General features: G+C 37.2%; 2 protein-coding genes across 2 annotated transcripts; one reads left to right on the forward strand and one right to left on the reverse strand.

Annotated features, from left to right (window-relative positions):
- The first annotated feature begins 4,712 nt into the window (after window positions 1-4,712).
- LOC122400825 (pickpocket protein 28-like) lies at window positions 4,713-10,955 on the forward strand. The gene is made up of 13 exons (XM_043402504.1): window positions 4,713-4,767; window positions 5,035-5,159; window positions 5,762-5,949; window positions 6,599-6,749; window positions 6,836-6,981; window positions 7,123-7,213; window positions 7,665-7,928; window positions 8,030-8,135; window positions 8,418-8,474; window positions 8,729-8,858; window positions 9,836-9,942; window positions 10,445-10,677; window positions 10,857-10,955. Exons 1-13 carry the CDS (start codon window positions 4,713-4,715, stop codon window positions 10,953-10,955), a joined length of 1,752 nt encoding a protein of 583 aa, XP_043258439.1.
- A 258-nt stretch (window positions 10,956-11,213) lies between these two features.
- LOC122402837 lies at window positions 11,214-15,105 on the reverse strand. The gene is made up of 3 exons (XM_043405967.1): window positions 14,978-15,105; window positions 13,849-13,997; window positions 11,214-11,431 (listed from the first exon to the last, which is right to left on the reverse strand). Exons 1-3 carry the CDS (start codon window positions 15,056-15,058, stop codon window positions 11,248-11,250), a joined length of 414 nt encoding a protein of 137 aa, XP_043261902.1. The 5' UTR covers window positions 15,059-15,105; the 3' UTR covers window positions 11,214-11,247.
- Window positions 15,106-16,366: the final 1,261 nt, after the last annotated feature.

Genomic DNA, 16,366 nt, shown 5'->3' on the forward strand with positions numbered 1-16,366 from the left:
ATTAACAACAATATATTTTCGTAAATCTTCGTTTTTATGATAACCTATTTCCCATTTTTTACAAGATATTATTTTGAGTTCTGCTCCAATTGATATAAGGTCGCTCTTGCAAAATTATATGCTCCCGTTAAACTTGTAAATGCATTCACGCTAAATAGGTTATAATTCTTTGGAACAATTACTAAAGAATATCTGGCGGATAAATGATTAGTGTACTTATCGTCACAACATTTGCATAAAAGACTTGTTACAGATTAAAAATACCTGGACCATATAGCACCTGTAATCATAAGACTCGCAGTTTGACTGAGAGAAATCGTGTTGGGAGGGCGATTAATATCTCCTATTCCTGCTATTACTAAACCCCATTTAAATGTTGGAGCCCAAAAAAATACAGTTGTTGGACCTACATTAATGAAAGCAATAGAAAATTAATTTATAAAATTTAGTTAAACGAAGCCGTTTTCCAACCTGCGGGATGTAAGAAAATGGGACGAAATTTTTTCGGAAGAATCGTGGCGATTCGCAACATTAATCTTTGATAAGCACTTGTCTTTTTTGGCGAATTCATGGCAAAATTTAAATGATAGTTTTTAAATATTCAATAATTACACAATATCGCAAAAGCGTATGGAGTTTAACAAAAAAAATTGTACGTATATGTGTATATTATACATATACGTATATGTTGTGGTATAATAAGTTTGACAGATTTGAGTTTTCATTGAATGTACAATCACAGACGAGGTATACGAGTCGACCTTACATTCAATGTACTTTGAGGATTTATGATTTTTATATATGTACACACATTATATTTTCGGAAAAGAATTTTTTTCTCGAAAGTGCGTAGGAATTCGGGGGTATGCCTATCCACCAAAACTGATTGTAACTGACCCCCGAAATCGAAAATAATTTTTTTAGAAAGATTTGAATCTTTTCAATTTCGCCGATAAATTTAGGTACCTATTCGAATTTTTTTCTTGAAAATACGTAGGATTTTTGGGGTATGTCTATCTACCAACAATGATCGTAATTGACCTCCGGGACCGAAAATAATTTTTTCAGAACGATTTGGAATTTTTTTTTTCGCCGAAATATATTCACTATTGCATGAGCGTTCTAAAATATTTTTTTACATAAATCCAGAGATGCCAGAAGTGCACCGAAGGCATTTTCTTACACTATGCCAGATCACGCGTACGAGAGCTCGTAGAGTTTCGAAGAGTCGACAAAGGCAAACTGATACATGCCCTCTTTTTCGATTCTCCGAAGCGACCCGAAGTAATTTCGGACCGTTTCGTGGGAGTCGAAAGAGAAAAGCTTAAATTTGCCTTCTCGCTCTTGAACAACTAAAATCCGACTTCACGTCAACGGCATACGATTTGGAATCTCGACTCGAGATTCTCGACTGCCCAGGCATTTTTACTTTCCGACCTATGTAGGCGCACATAACCAAAGTACCCTGATCAGATTTTAATTATTGAAGAAAAAGAAATTTTTTTTATTATTCGTATGTATGTAAACCCGGAGGTGTTCCGGGGGTCGGGGCTGGGTTTCCGGAGGTACACGAGGGCCCGGGCTGGAATCCTGGAGGTGCACCGAGGGCCGGGTCCGGACACTTTGGCAAAAAATCAATTTTGTCATATCGATATCTGGTTAATGTTTATTGCTTTTTGAATATTCATGGATCTCGGAAATGAAACAATTATTAAAATACATTACAAATTTTAAGTTATACAGGGTATTCGGCCAACCTTGGGGAAAATTTTAATGGGAGATTCTAGAGGCCAACATAAGACGAAAATCAAGAATATCAATTTGTTGATGGAGGCTTCCTTAAAAAGTTATTAACGTTTAAAGTCCCGTCCGTACTGAATTTTTTTCCCGAAAATGCGCAAGATTTCTTGGGTATGTCTATTCTCCAAAAATGATTCCAATTGACCCCCGCAATCGAAAATAATTTTTCCAAAACGATTTGTAATTTTTTTTTCCATTAAAAATTTTCACACATTCTCGAATTTTTTTCTAGAAAGTGGGTAAGATTTCGAGGGTATGTCTATTCACCAAAAATAATTATAATTAACTCCCGCAACCGATAATAATTTTTCCAGAACAATTTGAAATTTTTTTTTCGTCGATAAAAGACACCTAATTAGATTTTCGGTAAGGAATTTTTTTCTCGAAAGTGCCTAGGAATTCGGGGGTATGTGTAATGACCAAAAATGATTGTAATTGACCCCCGCAACTTAAAATAATTTTTCCAGAACGATTTGAATTTTTTAAATTTAATTGTTAATAACTTTTTAAAGAAGCTTCAGTCAAGAAATTGATATTCTTGATTTTCGTCTTATTTTGGCGTCTAGAATCTTCCATTAAAATTTTTCCCAGTGGTGGCCGAACACCCAGTATAAACACTTAAAGTTGGACATTCTAAAGGTAGCATTTCTCATTCGTAAAACTCTTTCCTTTCTTCGAGATCTCCTGAAGACTCTGTTTGATATTTCGCTTCTGTGTTCTTTGTGTAATAAAGAACATTCTTTCAAGATAAGAAATCGTACCTTCAATTTATAATTTCGGTACATAATATATTTAAAAAGTAATGTTCACTGAAATAAAGAAAATTTTCAAAATGTTTTACAATTGACAAGGTGTAACCTTCAAGTCCCAAGGAGTTCCGCATTGGAACAAATTGGGATATTTTCAGTACATTTTCCACTACATAATTATACAAAAATCGTTTCCCCCGACGTCCCATTGATTAAATTATTACATTTTAAAGGTATATGTGTCGTATCTTTGTACGCGAATACGTGCTTATCCATCGTGCTGCTAGGCCTTTGACTCTTTGTTCACTAAGGTTTTGATCTTTTTACTGCAGTCAGTTGAAATAGAACCATTTGAGCTGCATCAGCGAAACATTCAGAGAACAATTTTTAAATGCATATATTATATTACAAATTATAATAGTAATAGTTGTTATTATATGAAATCTTCCATAAATATTTGTTCTGTATCGAATAGATTTTGAAACGACCTTAATTAAAAAATGTCATATTATATCATAGGTGATTTCATCTCTACACAAATTCGAGGGCTATGCACGCGATACTGCAAAGTATTTTGTTGAACATTATGGCTGGTACTGTACGCCATCATCCGTGCATAAAATATGAATTCACGGTGCTGAAATAATAAGACATGCACTAAATCCAATTGGGCAATTGACAGAAGAAGCTTTGGAATGTAGGCACAAAAATTTTAAGAAAAGAGATAAAACCACAAGTAAATTTTCACACACGAGGCATACGATGAGACCTTTCCCCTTATGGTCTTTGATGACCCGATCTGATTGCCATACCGAGTTATTTTTTAAATAAATGATGTATTACAGTTTAAAATAAAAAATAGTGAATTTTCGATGTAGTTGTCAATGAGGTATATCCTTACGTATCTTAATCGTCTTGAAATCTTTAAATAATCATAATCGATTGGTTACTCCAATGAAATTAATCGATTGATGCTCAATTCTGTACCGTACAGCTTTCATTCCGTTAAAAAATACTAAAATTTCTGTAATTTCATTTTCTGTCTCACTTCCTCTTGTGTTCATTTCTAAATCTGTTGGTAACGTTGCGAGTGACACGAAAATGGTAATGGGGCTCTAGAGCCCCAGAAAAATGGGCCAAAAAATACATTGGGTGAAAGGTCTACTCATATATCTCGTCTGTGCTTTCATCTTATGGACTTCCGTGGCCCAATCTGACTGCCATACCGACCTGAAAATTCAGAGGTGATTTTAGCGGCCTCTTCTCATGGATGGCGGTCAGTTGAGAAACTCACTGAATTAGTATGATAGGCAAACAAACTAGTTATGTGTAAATGCATATGAGTTGACAAGTACGAATTATTCGCAATTCTTTGACTAGTTAAAGTTGTGAATAATTTGCATGTAATCATCGAAGTGAATAATGTTAACAAATTTAAGAATCTTGTCATCTGTTACTATAAATTGACAAAAGTGTGAGTTATATTTAATTTGTACATTATATCGTCATCCATCAATATGATGATGACATGATCATGACTCGACATGAGAGCACAGCGTGTGTCAGCCATCTCAATCCGTTCGGTGGACAAATTATTACGCGAAAAATTATTATTTATGTATACTGATGCGTCTTTTCATTATTTTTATGCCACATATTGGTAACAATAGTTTAAAATATTGCATTGTAATGTTAAACAATGCTGAATATGGCCACAGGGCTCTGGAGCCCCAGAAACATGGGCCAAAAAAATACATTAGGTGAAAAGTCTACTCGTATACCTCGTCTGTGGTGATACTATCTTTCCTGGATTGTCAGTCCTGGTGAGTGCATTAGTTTCTCGGGAGGTTTTTATTACTTTCAGGGAAACGCTTCGATCGACTCCGAGTGATCTGTCAATTTCCTCTTACCTGTGGCGTAGCATTTGCCTAAGTGGTCGCCGGTACTCCAGGGTCACCGAAATCCAAATAATAGCATTTCCTAGTATTCGACGAGCAAAATTGGTAGAAAATAGAAATTCTGTGTAACGATACCAGAGTCCACCTAACGTGGAAACGTACTTGGCGTTTCCAGGGTCTGTCATGTTTATTCGTGCGATAGATTTCCTGGCGGCTAGTTTGGCCGAACGTGCGCGTCGACTGTCGGTTAATTTGGAAAATCAGGATGAAAAGTATAACAGAAAATGGTTATAATTCGTACGGGAAAAAGCAGACGTTGGGTAAGAAATCAGGCAGCGATTAGAGTGATTTTTGTACGTGATCTTTTTCGATGACTCATTATGAATTTGACGTCCGTAATATATCTTTAATATTTGAATTAAAATTTTTTAACCTTTCCCAATCTTTGTGAAAAATAATAAGGAAAAGTTCAGCTTTGTTGCATATATTTTACAAAAGTATTAACATCGCAAGTGTATCTACAAAAATAAATAATTTGTTTTTCATGCAAGCTTCATTTTTGCAATACGTTAAATTTATCGTATCAGGGTATCGATCATTCGTGAAACGTTTGAAGAGATCGTTGCGTGTTTATTGTGAAAATTCAGGATTGCACGGATTTCGTTATATCGTGACGAGCAAAACGTGTTTGGACAGAATAGCGTGGTTCACGGTGGGTGAAAATTCATATACAGGGTGTTTGGTCACCCCTGGGAAAAATTTTAATGGAAGATTCTAGAGGCCAAATTAAGACGAAAATAAAAAATATCAATTTTTTGATTGAGACTTCGTTAAAAAATTACTAAAAAATGAGATTACAAAATTTCAAATTATTGTAAAAAAATTATTTTCGGTTGCAGAGGTTAATTACAATCATTTTTAGTGAACAGACATACCCCTGAAATCCTATTTACTTTTGAGAAAAAAATTCGAGTAGGTACTGAAATTTTTAGACGAAATTAAAAAATTTCAAATCATACTAAAAAAATTATATTTAGTTACAGGGGCCAATTACAAGTAGTTTTGGCGAACAGACATGCCCCCGAAATCCTACGTACTTTCGAGAAAAAAAATTTTTTACCGAAAATATACTGTGTGGCTGAAAATGTTTCTATAACTTTTTAACGAAGCCTCAATCAACAAATTAGTATGCTTGATTTTCGTCTTATTTTAGCCTCTAGAAGCTCTCATTAAAATTTTTCTCAGTGTTGGCCGAAAATCCGGTATATTTTTTTGTTCATAATATCCCGGGAAACATTAATTCTTTGTTTGTAGATTTGTATGTCGTCCATCGCTTTTTGCGTGATTCTGATGTTACGTTTGTGGACACAGTTTTCGAACAATCCCACGATGACGATCATCGACACGTCGAATCCTATAAAAGATTTACAGTTCCCAGGCATCACCATATGCAACAACAACAAAGTTTACAAACCGCACGCCGACGTGATTGCGCAGAAATTGTGAGTGATGTTCTCGCATAAAAAAAAAATTATTAAACTCAACGGTCTTTCAAAACAATTTAAAAAAACATCGTTATGTATTTCTTTTGAGGCTTGAAATCATACCGCCCGTGATCTTGGCAGAAAACCTTTTCGTTAATTAAAATTTACAAAGATAATATTTCACGTTCTGTCGCGAAAATGTATTCCTTTGTACGTGTAATTATCCAGGACGTTTCCTGCTGAGTAAATAAGACTCGAAACGACAAAGGACTAGCTTATTTTCTGTACACTATTTTCGATTATTTACTTTAATAAATTGTAAATAATAATTCGAGCGGCAAAAAGATAATGAATATGTATGGTCTAGTGTTTGCAAATTTATTGCGGGAATCGTTCTGTGTCGACGTATGCAACTATATCAGGTTTTGTAAACTTTTAAAAATTGTATAATTTGACATTGTTTAAGTGTGGTCTTGTTTGAACTCATTTTCTTCGAGAAAACTCGATCAGTTTATTGGTAATAGTTTTGAGTAGTATTAGTAAATAAAATACCATTTTCGACTACGAAAAATCTAAAAATGTGTAAGAGTATAGATGTAATTAATGAAACGACTACAAGAATTAGTTGACCCCACAGTATACGTTAGTTAGAAATTTTCTGTGATAGGTTGATGAATGGATTCGACACTGACATGAGCAATAGGCTGTTCTTTTCCTTAATGAAATTGATAAGGCCGGATAAAATTGAAATCGATAACACAACGGCATCGTCGGCCCTTGACACGCTCGGTTACACGGTCGAAAAACTCATGCTCGAGGTGAAAAGTTCTTTTTATTCTGTTCGACAAATCTCTGCCACGGATTTGCGTAACGAAAAACTGTACGCTCTTTTCTTGCGTTCCAGCTAATGCAACCTTGCAGCTTGCTGCTGGTGAGATGCGCCTGGCTCGGTCAGATCCACGATTGCAATAAGATTTTCAAAACCGTCAAGTCCAACGAAGGCTTTTGTTGCGGCTTCAATTATCACTTCGGTCCTCTCAGAAACTTCGAGTAATTTTTTCAATATTTTTAGTTTGCGTTGTTTCAGATTTCATTGTAAATCAATGATTCGTCACTGATATTTACACGTAAGATCGTTCGAGTTTTTGTGTTATCTTAACGCACGATCTTGATGGGTTAATTTTTCTTCAGGAAACAGTATTTGCAATCGACGAACGTAACCGAGAAACATGTCCAGTCACACGATTCTTCCGAACCTCTACCAGGTGTCGGGCACATTCTGGTAAATACCTTGTATCTAAAATTTAGGGTAATTCTCGTAATAATATTAGAAATTATACGAGTTGGAGTTAATGTAAGAAGAAAAACAACTTAATTATTTACCTAATTTTTCTATATATTTTTTAAATCGTTTGGCCTTCGTTGCAGTAACGAATAACTTCGATTAAACGTTTCTATTGTGCGTCCGCGAGAAGTTGACAAGCGAAAGGAATGCAGGTCTGATTGGTGCCCAGTTCTTCCCACTCTAGTTCAGAGTTTGTCGAGCCCACACGCTGTTGGGCCGAGACGACGAAAGCGAAAGGGAGTAGGCGGAGCAAGCGTACTCTCCTCTACCCCTACTATGCTCCGTTCCGCTAGCCAACTTGTCGCGCACGCGCAGTACGTTATTCACGAGACACAGGGATTAAAGTCGTCCGATCAAGCAATCGTTCGAACAGAATTTAACGTTTCAGGACGTGCCAGGAACTGGTCGCGATATCGGTTTATCAATAGCGTTGAATATCGACGGTAAAAACTATAAAAGCTCGGTGAGACAGTTCGTGGGTGCCACGGTGCTGACACACGATCCGATAGATTATCCGGATGTCGGTGCACAACCCTCCACTCTGCTACCCGGCCATGCATTGTCGATGACACTCGCTGGAACTAGAATCGAAAGCTCCGAGGCTATTCGCAACATACCTCTGCGAAAGAGGATGTGTTTGTTCGACGGTGAGGTACATACGAGAATCGTAATTACGCTTTCGGGGGGGAGAGGGGGGAGGGTGTGTACAATTCCGAAACATCACGGGATTTTTGTATCTACGAAATTTTCTAGCAACACGGCGAACGCAAGTACAGTTACCAAACGTGCATCTCGAAGTGCATACATCAGAATTCGTATGGGTACTGCGGGTGTTTGCCATTTTTCTATCCGGACGATCGTGAGTCATTACGAATATATTGTTCTTCACGTTGTCACATGCACACACAACCTGTGATAGTTGTATAAAACACTATATAAAACTATTTGGATTTCATTTTGAATTTTTAATTATTATATTCTTGATGGAAACAAGCCATTACAGCTTCTGATTCAGTTATTGTGCAGCTTCTATCTTTTGAATTTTGAATTTTTATATATATTCTTAATGGAAACAAACTATTACAATACACATAAAATTAATTCCCGCATCGTTGCAAACATTTATACACTCTGTTGCTAGATCCAAATGTCCGCACCTGTTACTTGACAGACGTGGATTGCATTCTGGCTCGCAGAAGTAAGTATATTTTATCGATAAACGAACATTTTGTTCGAACAAAGAATAAATAGGTATATGTTAGTTTCGTTGGTTATCTATTGTTACAAAATTAATAAAATTCCGTCTAACTTCGATTTCATTTTATTTCTTCGATGAGAAGATTTTTCTTTTCTATCGTTAATAAGTAAAGTATATTACATATATGTATATTGCGATAGAACGTTCTCCAATGTGCGGTTTATATCGTTTTAAATCGTTTAACTTTGAAATAGGGAACCTATCTCGTATCAAATTATCGCACATTAACGACTGCAACTGCCTTCCGCAATGCAACGACCAATCCTACGAAGTAATCAGCGAATCGACACAAATAGGAGACATAGAGTTCGACTCCGAAATAACGTGAGTAATAGTTGATTCTGTTAATTTCTCGTTCGAGTCTCGACGAAGAATACAAACTGCGGTTCCAAAAATTAATAATTCAAGTTTGCAAACGTTTCCTCGAGTGCTTTTACTATTATTTATCGTTTTCTTCTATACAAATTCGAATGTTTATTAATAGAATTAATGAAATGAAAGCTTCGTAGAAGGTTGTCTCAACCCCTAAATACAGAGTGTTCGGCCACCCCTGGGAAAAATTTTAATGGGAGATTCTAAAAGACAAAATAAGACGAAAATCAAGGATACTAATTTGTTGGTGGACTCTTGGTTAAAAAGTTATTAACGTTTAAAGTTCTGCACGTACTGAATTTTTTTCTCGAAAGTGCGTAGGATTTCGGAAGTATGTGTATTCACAAAAAATGTATGTAATTGAGCCCCACAACTAAAAATAATTTTTCCAGCACGATTTGAAAATTTTTAATTTTGTCGAAAAACTTCTCGAATTTTTGTCTCGAAAGTGGGTAGGATTCCAGGGTTATGTATATGTACCAAAAAATGATTGTAATTGAGCCCCACAACCAAAAATAATTTTTTCAGAATCATTTGAAATTTTTTAATTTAATCGTTAATAACTTTTTAACGAAGCCTCAGTCAAGAAATTTATATTCTTGATTTTCGTCTTATTTTGGCCTCTAGAATCTCCCATTAAAATTTTTTAAGAAGTGGCCGAACACCCTGTATACTAATTCGTATCTTACGTATTTCTTATATTTTTGCATATACATATTAAGTGCATTCTGTAGTTTCTTGAGAATTAAAATTTCCCATAAATGCGTGAACAGACAGGAAGGAGAGGTGTGTTTCTAGGATTAGTTTCGAGACGACCATCTACGCTGGCATTCCACGTCGTTAAGATTCATAATCGAAGAGCATAATCCGGTGCATCTCTTTCCTCGTGATTTACGGGGTAGTCACACGTTTCGCGCGTTTCTTTGCAGACACGGTTTAAATGCAAAGACTACCTCGTTCCTCTACGTGTACTTCCGGGATGGCACGTACCTCGACTACCGCAAGGATACCATCATGGGCTGGGACGGTCTACTCGGTAAGCGAAATCTCCTACGAAGATATCTGTAGGGACGTTTCCCCTGTAGTGGCATAAGTAGCTAATGGGAAGGAACGGGTCGGAAAATAAGGTAAAATCAGTCTGAGTTCGTTAGGAAACTTGCAACGTGCTTTGGAAGTTCCATTGGAATGCAGGAGTAATAAAAAAGTTTCAACGGGGGGAGGGGGGAAGGGTAACTCGCGTTATGAATTCGAGGGCGAAACGAAACCGAGTATAGCGAATCTTGGTCGACGAAAAAACGACGTTGATTTAACCAGTCAGCTGTGACGACCTCTCTTTAGACCGCGATCTTGTTTGTGTTATTTCGTTTTTATCTCCAAAGATTTACGAATATATTTCAATTTTCGCTAAAATTACAACTTAAATAGCAAATGATAACTAATTTTACGCTGTCGAACACAGCGAACTGGTTAAAACTGGGAACAATTAGTCATTGAAAGTTTTATGAAATGGTTAGATTGGGATTTTTATGAAATTTCAGCCTCTTTCGGGGGAATCTTTGGGCTCTGTCTGGGTGGATCAGTGATATCCTTTATCGAGTTTATTTACTATCTTCTCAACGAACTCCTCGCTGTTCGCAAGAAGAGACTGGAGACAAAGAACCACCGTTTGCCACCAGCTTCCAAGTTATTTGTCTCCGCGGCTACGAGTAAGGTTTCGACGAAGAAACGCGAGTTTCACGCTTGGAACGAGCAGCTTTGCCGGCAAAGTCAGGCAAATCCTATTAGTTCAAAAAGCCACGGATTTCGAGTGTTTCTTGATTAAAGGTTTTGCGAAAATAGACTTCGCAAAGTAATGATGTAATCTGATTAACAAAACAGTAAAGAAAAATGTAGGAAATATAAACTAGCACTTTACAGAATAAACTATTATTTATAAATGCTTGTTTATAGCGATTAGAGAAGTCGATTGCATTGGGATCTTTCCATTTTATTTGTAGAAAATCACAGACCAGCGTGATCTTGTTATTAATCAAAGAATTAAAAACTTGAAGCTACTGTGCTCGATCTAATATAATTTAATCGTTCGAAATGGACTTTTCTAATTTTTTATGCCACCAGAGGGCTACGCTCTTGATTTTCTCTCAAGCGCTCGATCGACTCTCAATATCCCTGCGTCTAAGCCAGAGTCTACTAGGATAAAATACTCTCCTCTCCTTTTCCATCTCTTTCACAGGATCTCACAACGTAATACTCTCCTCTCCTTTTCCATCTCTTTCACAGGATCTCACAACGTAATTGCAAATGTTTATTTGTCGTGCGTTTAACCTTTCCAGCGACGTTGCTAGGACTCGATTTGGCGAATCGAGTAAGGAATACCGATTTTGACGTTAGTAGCACTCGTCCGTGAGGTTTTGGCGTTGAAAAGACGTTTCAGATGAGAAAGAAAATGTCGATTCAGCAGACAGTATAGCACGAAGTTGGCCGGACCCGATATTGCATTGAGGAGCGTCGCATACATGCGAAACCTGTGCAAACATGTAACCATTATTGTCGATATTTATCTAAAGCGATATTTAATGTTTGCTCTATCGGGTAATATCAGCATTCGCTACCGGGAATCGACCGTTTTCGAGCTTACACACGGGTTTGGTCGAGCATCTTTGCCACCAAGTACATACATACTCGGTATTTACACTTTCTTGATACACGTTGATGATCGACAAATGCTTTATTTACTTGTGGCTTATACAGATATGGAAACATGCTAAAGGACTCCGCACAGATCTTATGGAAAATGGCTCCCGGTTAAATGAGCTGAACTTTTGATATGATGTACTTCATGATGTCTTGATGAAAAGTTCCAACGGGCCCAACCTCGTAAAATAGACAGTTTCCGAGATACGGGGGATCAAAAGTCAATAATAGTGTGCCTTATTCTAGACCACCACGTTTGAGCATATTTCGGTGTAAGAAGCACTGTTGTGACCCTGTGGGCCTTTAAATATTATCCCTTGACCCCCTGACCCTCTGACTATCCTTCAAGAGTCAAAATAAAAAAACGTCAAAAAGGTAAAAATGGTTCTTTTTTCATTGTACAAACATGAAGCACCGTCGACATTAGCATTACCCAGTGTGCACCACGAGGAGGTTGCTCTATCGGATTTTGTACACCATGTGGCCCTGAAAAGGGCCATTTTTATAGTTCTCTATTTGTCCATAACAATCTCAACATTCATATTGTCTTGATGCCCTCTATTAGCGCAGATTGACACTTCGTTGGTAGATAACAGCCTTAGACGACTACAAAATTCACGATTTCGGAATCGTACCAAACATTAAGTTCTTATTTCTCACATTCCCAAAAATGAACTGGAACTAGAAGAGGAAGTAATAAATGGTTACTCCTGCATCTGTCAATCCGGTGCCAAAACATTAGGTACATGAACACATATTGTAAGTGTTTTAAGGTTTTTTGGATTTGCTCGTCATCAAAGGCATGCCAAATATTAGGATGGCAATCTTCTAAATACGACCGAAGATGCCGCTAATAGAGACCATCAAGACAATATGAATATTGAGATTCTTATGGTCGAATAGAGAGAACTATAAAAGCGGCCCTCTTCAGGACGACATGGTGTGGAAAATCCGACCGATCAACCTTCTCGTGGTGCACACTGGGTAGTGCTAATGTCGACGGTGCTTCATGTTTGTACAACGAAAAAGAGAATCATTTTTTACCTTTTGGCGTTTTTTTATTTTGACTCTTGAAGGAGAGTCAGAGGGTCAGGGGGTCAATGGATAATATTTAAAGGCCCACAGGGTCACAACAGTGCTTCTTACACCGAAATATGCTCAAACGTGGTAGTCTAGAATAAGGCGCACTATTAATGACTTTTGATCCCCCGTATCTCGGAAACTGTCCATTTTACGAGGTTGGGCCCATTGGACCTTTTCATCAAGACATCATGAACTACATCATATCAAAAGTTCAGCTCATTTAACCGGGAGCCATTTGCCTTAAGATCTGTGTGGGGTTCTTTATGCAAAATATATGTATATACAGGGTGTAAACGATAACTTTGGCAAAAATCATAGGATAAGTAGAGGCCCCATAGGCAAGTATTTTAAGCATGAGAACCCGTGTCCGGAAATGCACCAGTAAAAAATTACGGCGATCTTTAACTTCGGTCTTTAGCTCCTGATGGATAGAAAACCCATCGTACTGGAAACTGTTTCTTTTGAGGTGGGTCAGTCGTGTAGGTGACAAAGATGACAAACATTGAAAGTGTTACGATGATCAACGTAAACATTTAATGAAATCATGGTCAAGAAACAATAAACTAAAAAAAGTTTGCCTACCCATCAGGCGCGAAAGACCAAAATTAAAGATCGCCGTAATTCTTTACTGGTGCATTTCCGGACACGGGTTCCCATGCTCAAAATACTTGCCTATGGGACCTCTACTTACCCTATGATTTTTGCCAAAGTTATCGTTTACACCCTGTATAAACGATATTTCTCGAGAAGAGGAAAATGAAAATTGACTCGCTTGATCTTTGCACATTGAGTAGAACTTACAAAGAATTATACTAAGGCGTTGATCGTCAATTTTAATGAGACTTAAAGTATCTGTAGAACAGCCAAAAATATTCGATACGTGAGATTGATGTTTAGGTGATGAAACCACCTCTCATAGTTGGGGTTGGAGTACTTTTGATTGTTCTGTAAATATGCTTTATTACCAGGTTCTATTGAGATGCACAATTGATTTGAAAGGAATTCTTGATTGGAGAAAAACGTTGAGATGAAACGAAACTGGTGGGCACATAAGGTTTTGAAGAGTTCAATTTAAAACATAGGGATAAAAATTACAAGCAATCTGGTGTGTAATTCATATAAGGTGGATGAAAGAAATGCTCTGAATGCGAAAGACGATGCTTACCTTTCCACGTAATACTCCTGAACTTTGGTTAAATCACCCCCGTGAAGAAGAGTCAAGGCGCTTCGTCGCGACGCCAAATGAGTTGGCACTTCGCCCACAATGAACACGAACGCGATGCCAACCAGCATGACAGTCATTCGTGCTTGATCCTGAAAAACGAGTATTTTGTGCGGTAAAACAGACTGAACGATAAGCTCGATTTACGGGTTGCACTTTATAATAAAGTCAGTCGATCGATGGAGAACGTTTACAAATTTCGAAACTATAATTCCAAGTTCGATCGAAACTTCGAACGGACAGACGCATATAGATTCTCGGAGATGTATAATTTTTCATGTTCGTCGAATAGAGAAATTCATCACGATATTTCCGCGAGTAACTCATTGTAGAATGTTTCAGTGACCCGTGATGGATGTTACTCCTCCTACGAAAGAGACGTGCTCTCGAGAATTTCATACTTTTGCGACTGAGATCAGTCTGAAACGAGCATTCTTAAGAGATATCAGCTTTGTCGCGCGTTGTAGGTATTCTTTACCTTTTTTCATAATTGATTGCGTCCCTCAGACCGAGAAAAGGAAACGTGTCTATTAAATTATCAGATCGCGTCGAGAACGATCGTTTAAATGGAATATATTAATGTATATCGGAATCATATTTCTTCTGAAATGTCGGCTGGAATGAAATTGCTTAATCAGGCGTATATGCAATCGATACGTTAAATGTGTTTAACAATTTCAATGAATTGTGACCAATTTTCTGTAATATATTAAAATTGTTTTATCGGAAGAAGCATTATGGAATACATTTTATAAATTAATCGTAAGTTAGTACTATTTAAAAAATTCATTCTCGAGGCGAAAAGTCGAAGAAAATAAATCTGAGTAGGGTCCATAAATTTTCAATTTGCAAAAAAGCAAAATTCTGTCACTGTAAAAGATGTTAGATATTTTATAATATATTCTTTTTTTTTATCAGAGTGGCATAATCCCTGAAGGTCTCTAATGCGAGCAAGAGATTTTCAGCCATTTTGAAATCACTTCGCACGCTTTTACCCCGACGTTTCTTCATTTTCCTTTCGTCTCAACGGTTCGTTGGTTTCTATAGCGAATCGAATTCGTATTTTACCTACCGTCAAGCGGTTTCCTTCTCGTAAATTTCTGCGTAGCAACGACTGCCTCTGCCTCAGAGTTTCCTTTACCGAGTAGCACATGATCAGGTTTGCCACCAGAAGGAGAACCGCCGGTATCGCGCCGAACATCACGAACTGCAGCCAATTCTGAAGATCGTACAACCTGCAAACTCAGCTTTTATTCCGTCGTGCCTTCGAATGAAATTGAATTCATGACAAGAATACCGAACGCCCTCGAACGACGTCGCCGCGAGCGTTCACGGTAAAAAAGTCTTCTATTCCGCAGGGTGACTCCGAAATATCATAAAAATGTATCGCTACCGTCGACGTCGCGTCTTGGCAAACCATGATCGAATAATAGAGGAGGAAAAATTACTGGAACAATAATTATCCAGAGAAAAACTAAAATTTTAACGATTGCATAAATTTTTGGTTCCTTGGATCTAAATCCGATGGTATTTCCAGAATTTGCAGTTTCCAGAAACAATATTTAGTTGTGTTGTTCTTTCAATGTGTATTTTCAGTATATCGTCGTATGTGAAATATTTATCACTGTTTTGGTTTTATTTTGATTTGTTAGATTTAGTGTTGAAAATTTTACGAAGTTTTTAGAATCGTTTACTCACCACGTATGAAAGAATCTCGTTGTTATTAAATCGCCTTGCTCATTGAACGTGTAAATGAGGCAGTACGGCACGTTGAACAAGATTTGACGGAAAAAACCATCAACTTCCGTGCCAGATGATGGTTGCAGAATTTGGGTGGTTTGCATCTCGATAAACTGTCGGTCGGAGATAAAGATCCAGTCAATTTCATCAGACTTTGGGAAATGTCTTCGATTATAACATTGAGAAGAATGAAATAATCGAGCATAAAATAATTGAAATTAAATGCTTGTCTTTTGATCACCTGAAAACGATCGCCAACCTGTCGATAGTAGCCAATATGGTAGCCCAAACAGTGAGATTCGACGAAACCGAAGCAACAGGTAAATGAACGAACACGTCAAACTCCAACCAACCTGTTTTGCACCAAAAGACACCCCTGGCCAGTCCAGAAAATAAAATCATGATGCAGGTGACGAGATCAGCGCCTGCCAGAACTGCAAAAAAATCTATCTACGTCACGCAAACAATTTATTAACCCATTATGCATCGAATTAATTTTTTTTTCGATATTGATGATATTCATCCTCCTTATAAATAGGGTACTGATAAATAATGAATCGACACAAACATTAATAACGCGTTACAGTCGATAAGAAACTGTGAAAAGACTTGTTCTAGTTTCTATAATTATTCTGTATAGATCGTTCCCTTATTTACCCAATAAAAAAGACAGATACTCCAATTTCGAACCAATTTTCGCGAAAGTTTTAAGTCGGAGTTG

The sequence above is a fragment of the Colletes gigas genome, unplaced genomic scaffold (genome assembly GCF_013123115.1).
Source record: "Colletes gigas isolate AHSC1104 unplaced genomic scaffold, ASM1312311v1 Colletes_gigas_Sc00002, whole genome shotgun sequence".
Classification (NCBI taxonomy): Eukaryota; Metazoa; Arthropoda; class Insecta; order Hymenoptera; family Colletidae; genus Colletes; species Colletes gigas.

Coding starts and splice junctions, on each gene's coding strand:
- LOC122400825 (XM_043402504.1), top strand. CDS start 4,713: ATGAAAAGTATAACAGAAAATGGTTATAATTCGTACGGGAAAAAGCAG. Junction 5,160..5,761: donor ACAGAATAGCGTGGTTCACG/GTGGGTGAAAAT, acceptor CTTTGTTTGTAG/ATTTGTATGTCGTCCATCGC. Junction 7,929..8,029: donor TGTGTTTGTTCGACGGTGAG/GTACATACGAGA, acceptor GAAATTTTCTAG/CAACACGGCGAACGCAAGTA.
- LOC122402837 (XM_043405967.1), bottom strand. CDS start 15,058: ATGTGCTACTCGGTAAAGGAAACTCTGAGGCAGAGGCAGTCGTTGCTA. Junction 13,998..14,977: donor GAGAAGGAAACCGCTTGACG/GTAGGTAAAATA, acceptor CTCGTTTTTCAG/GATCAAGCACGAATGACTGT. Junction 11,432..13,848: donor CAGGAGTATTACGTGGAAAG/GTAAGCATCGTC, acceptor ATGTTTGCACAG/GTTTCGCATGTATGCGACGC.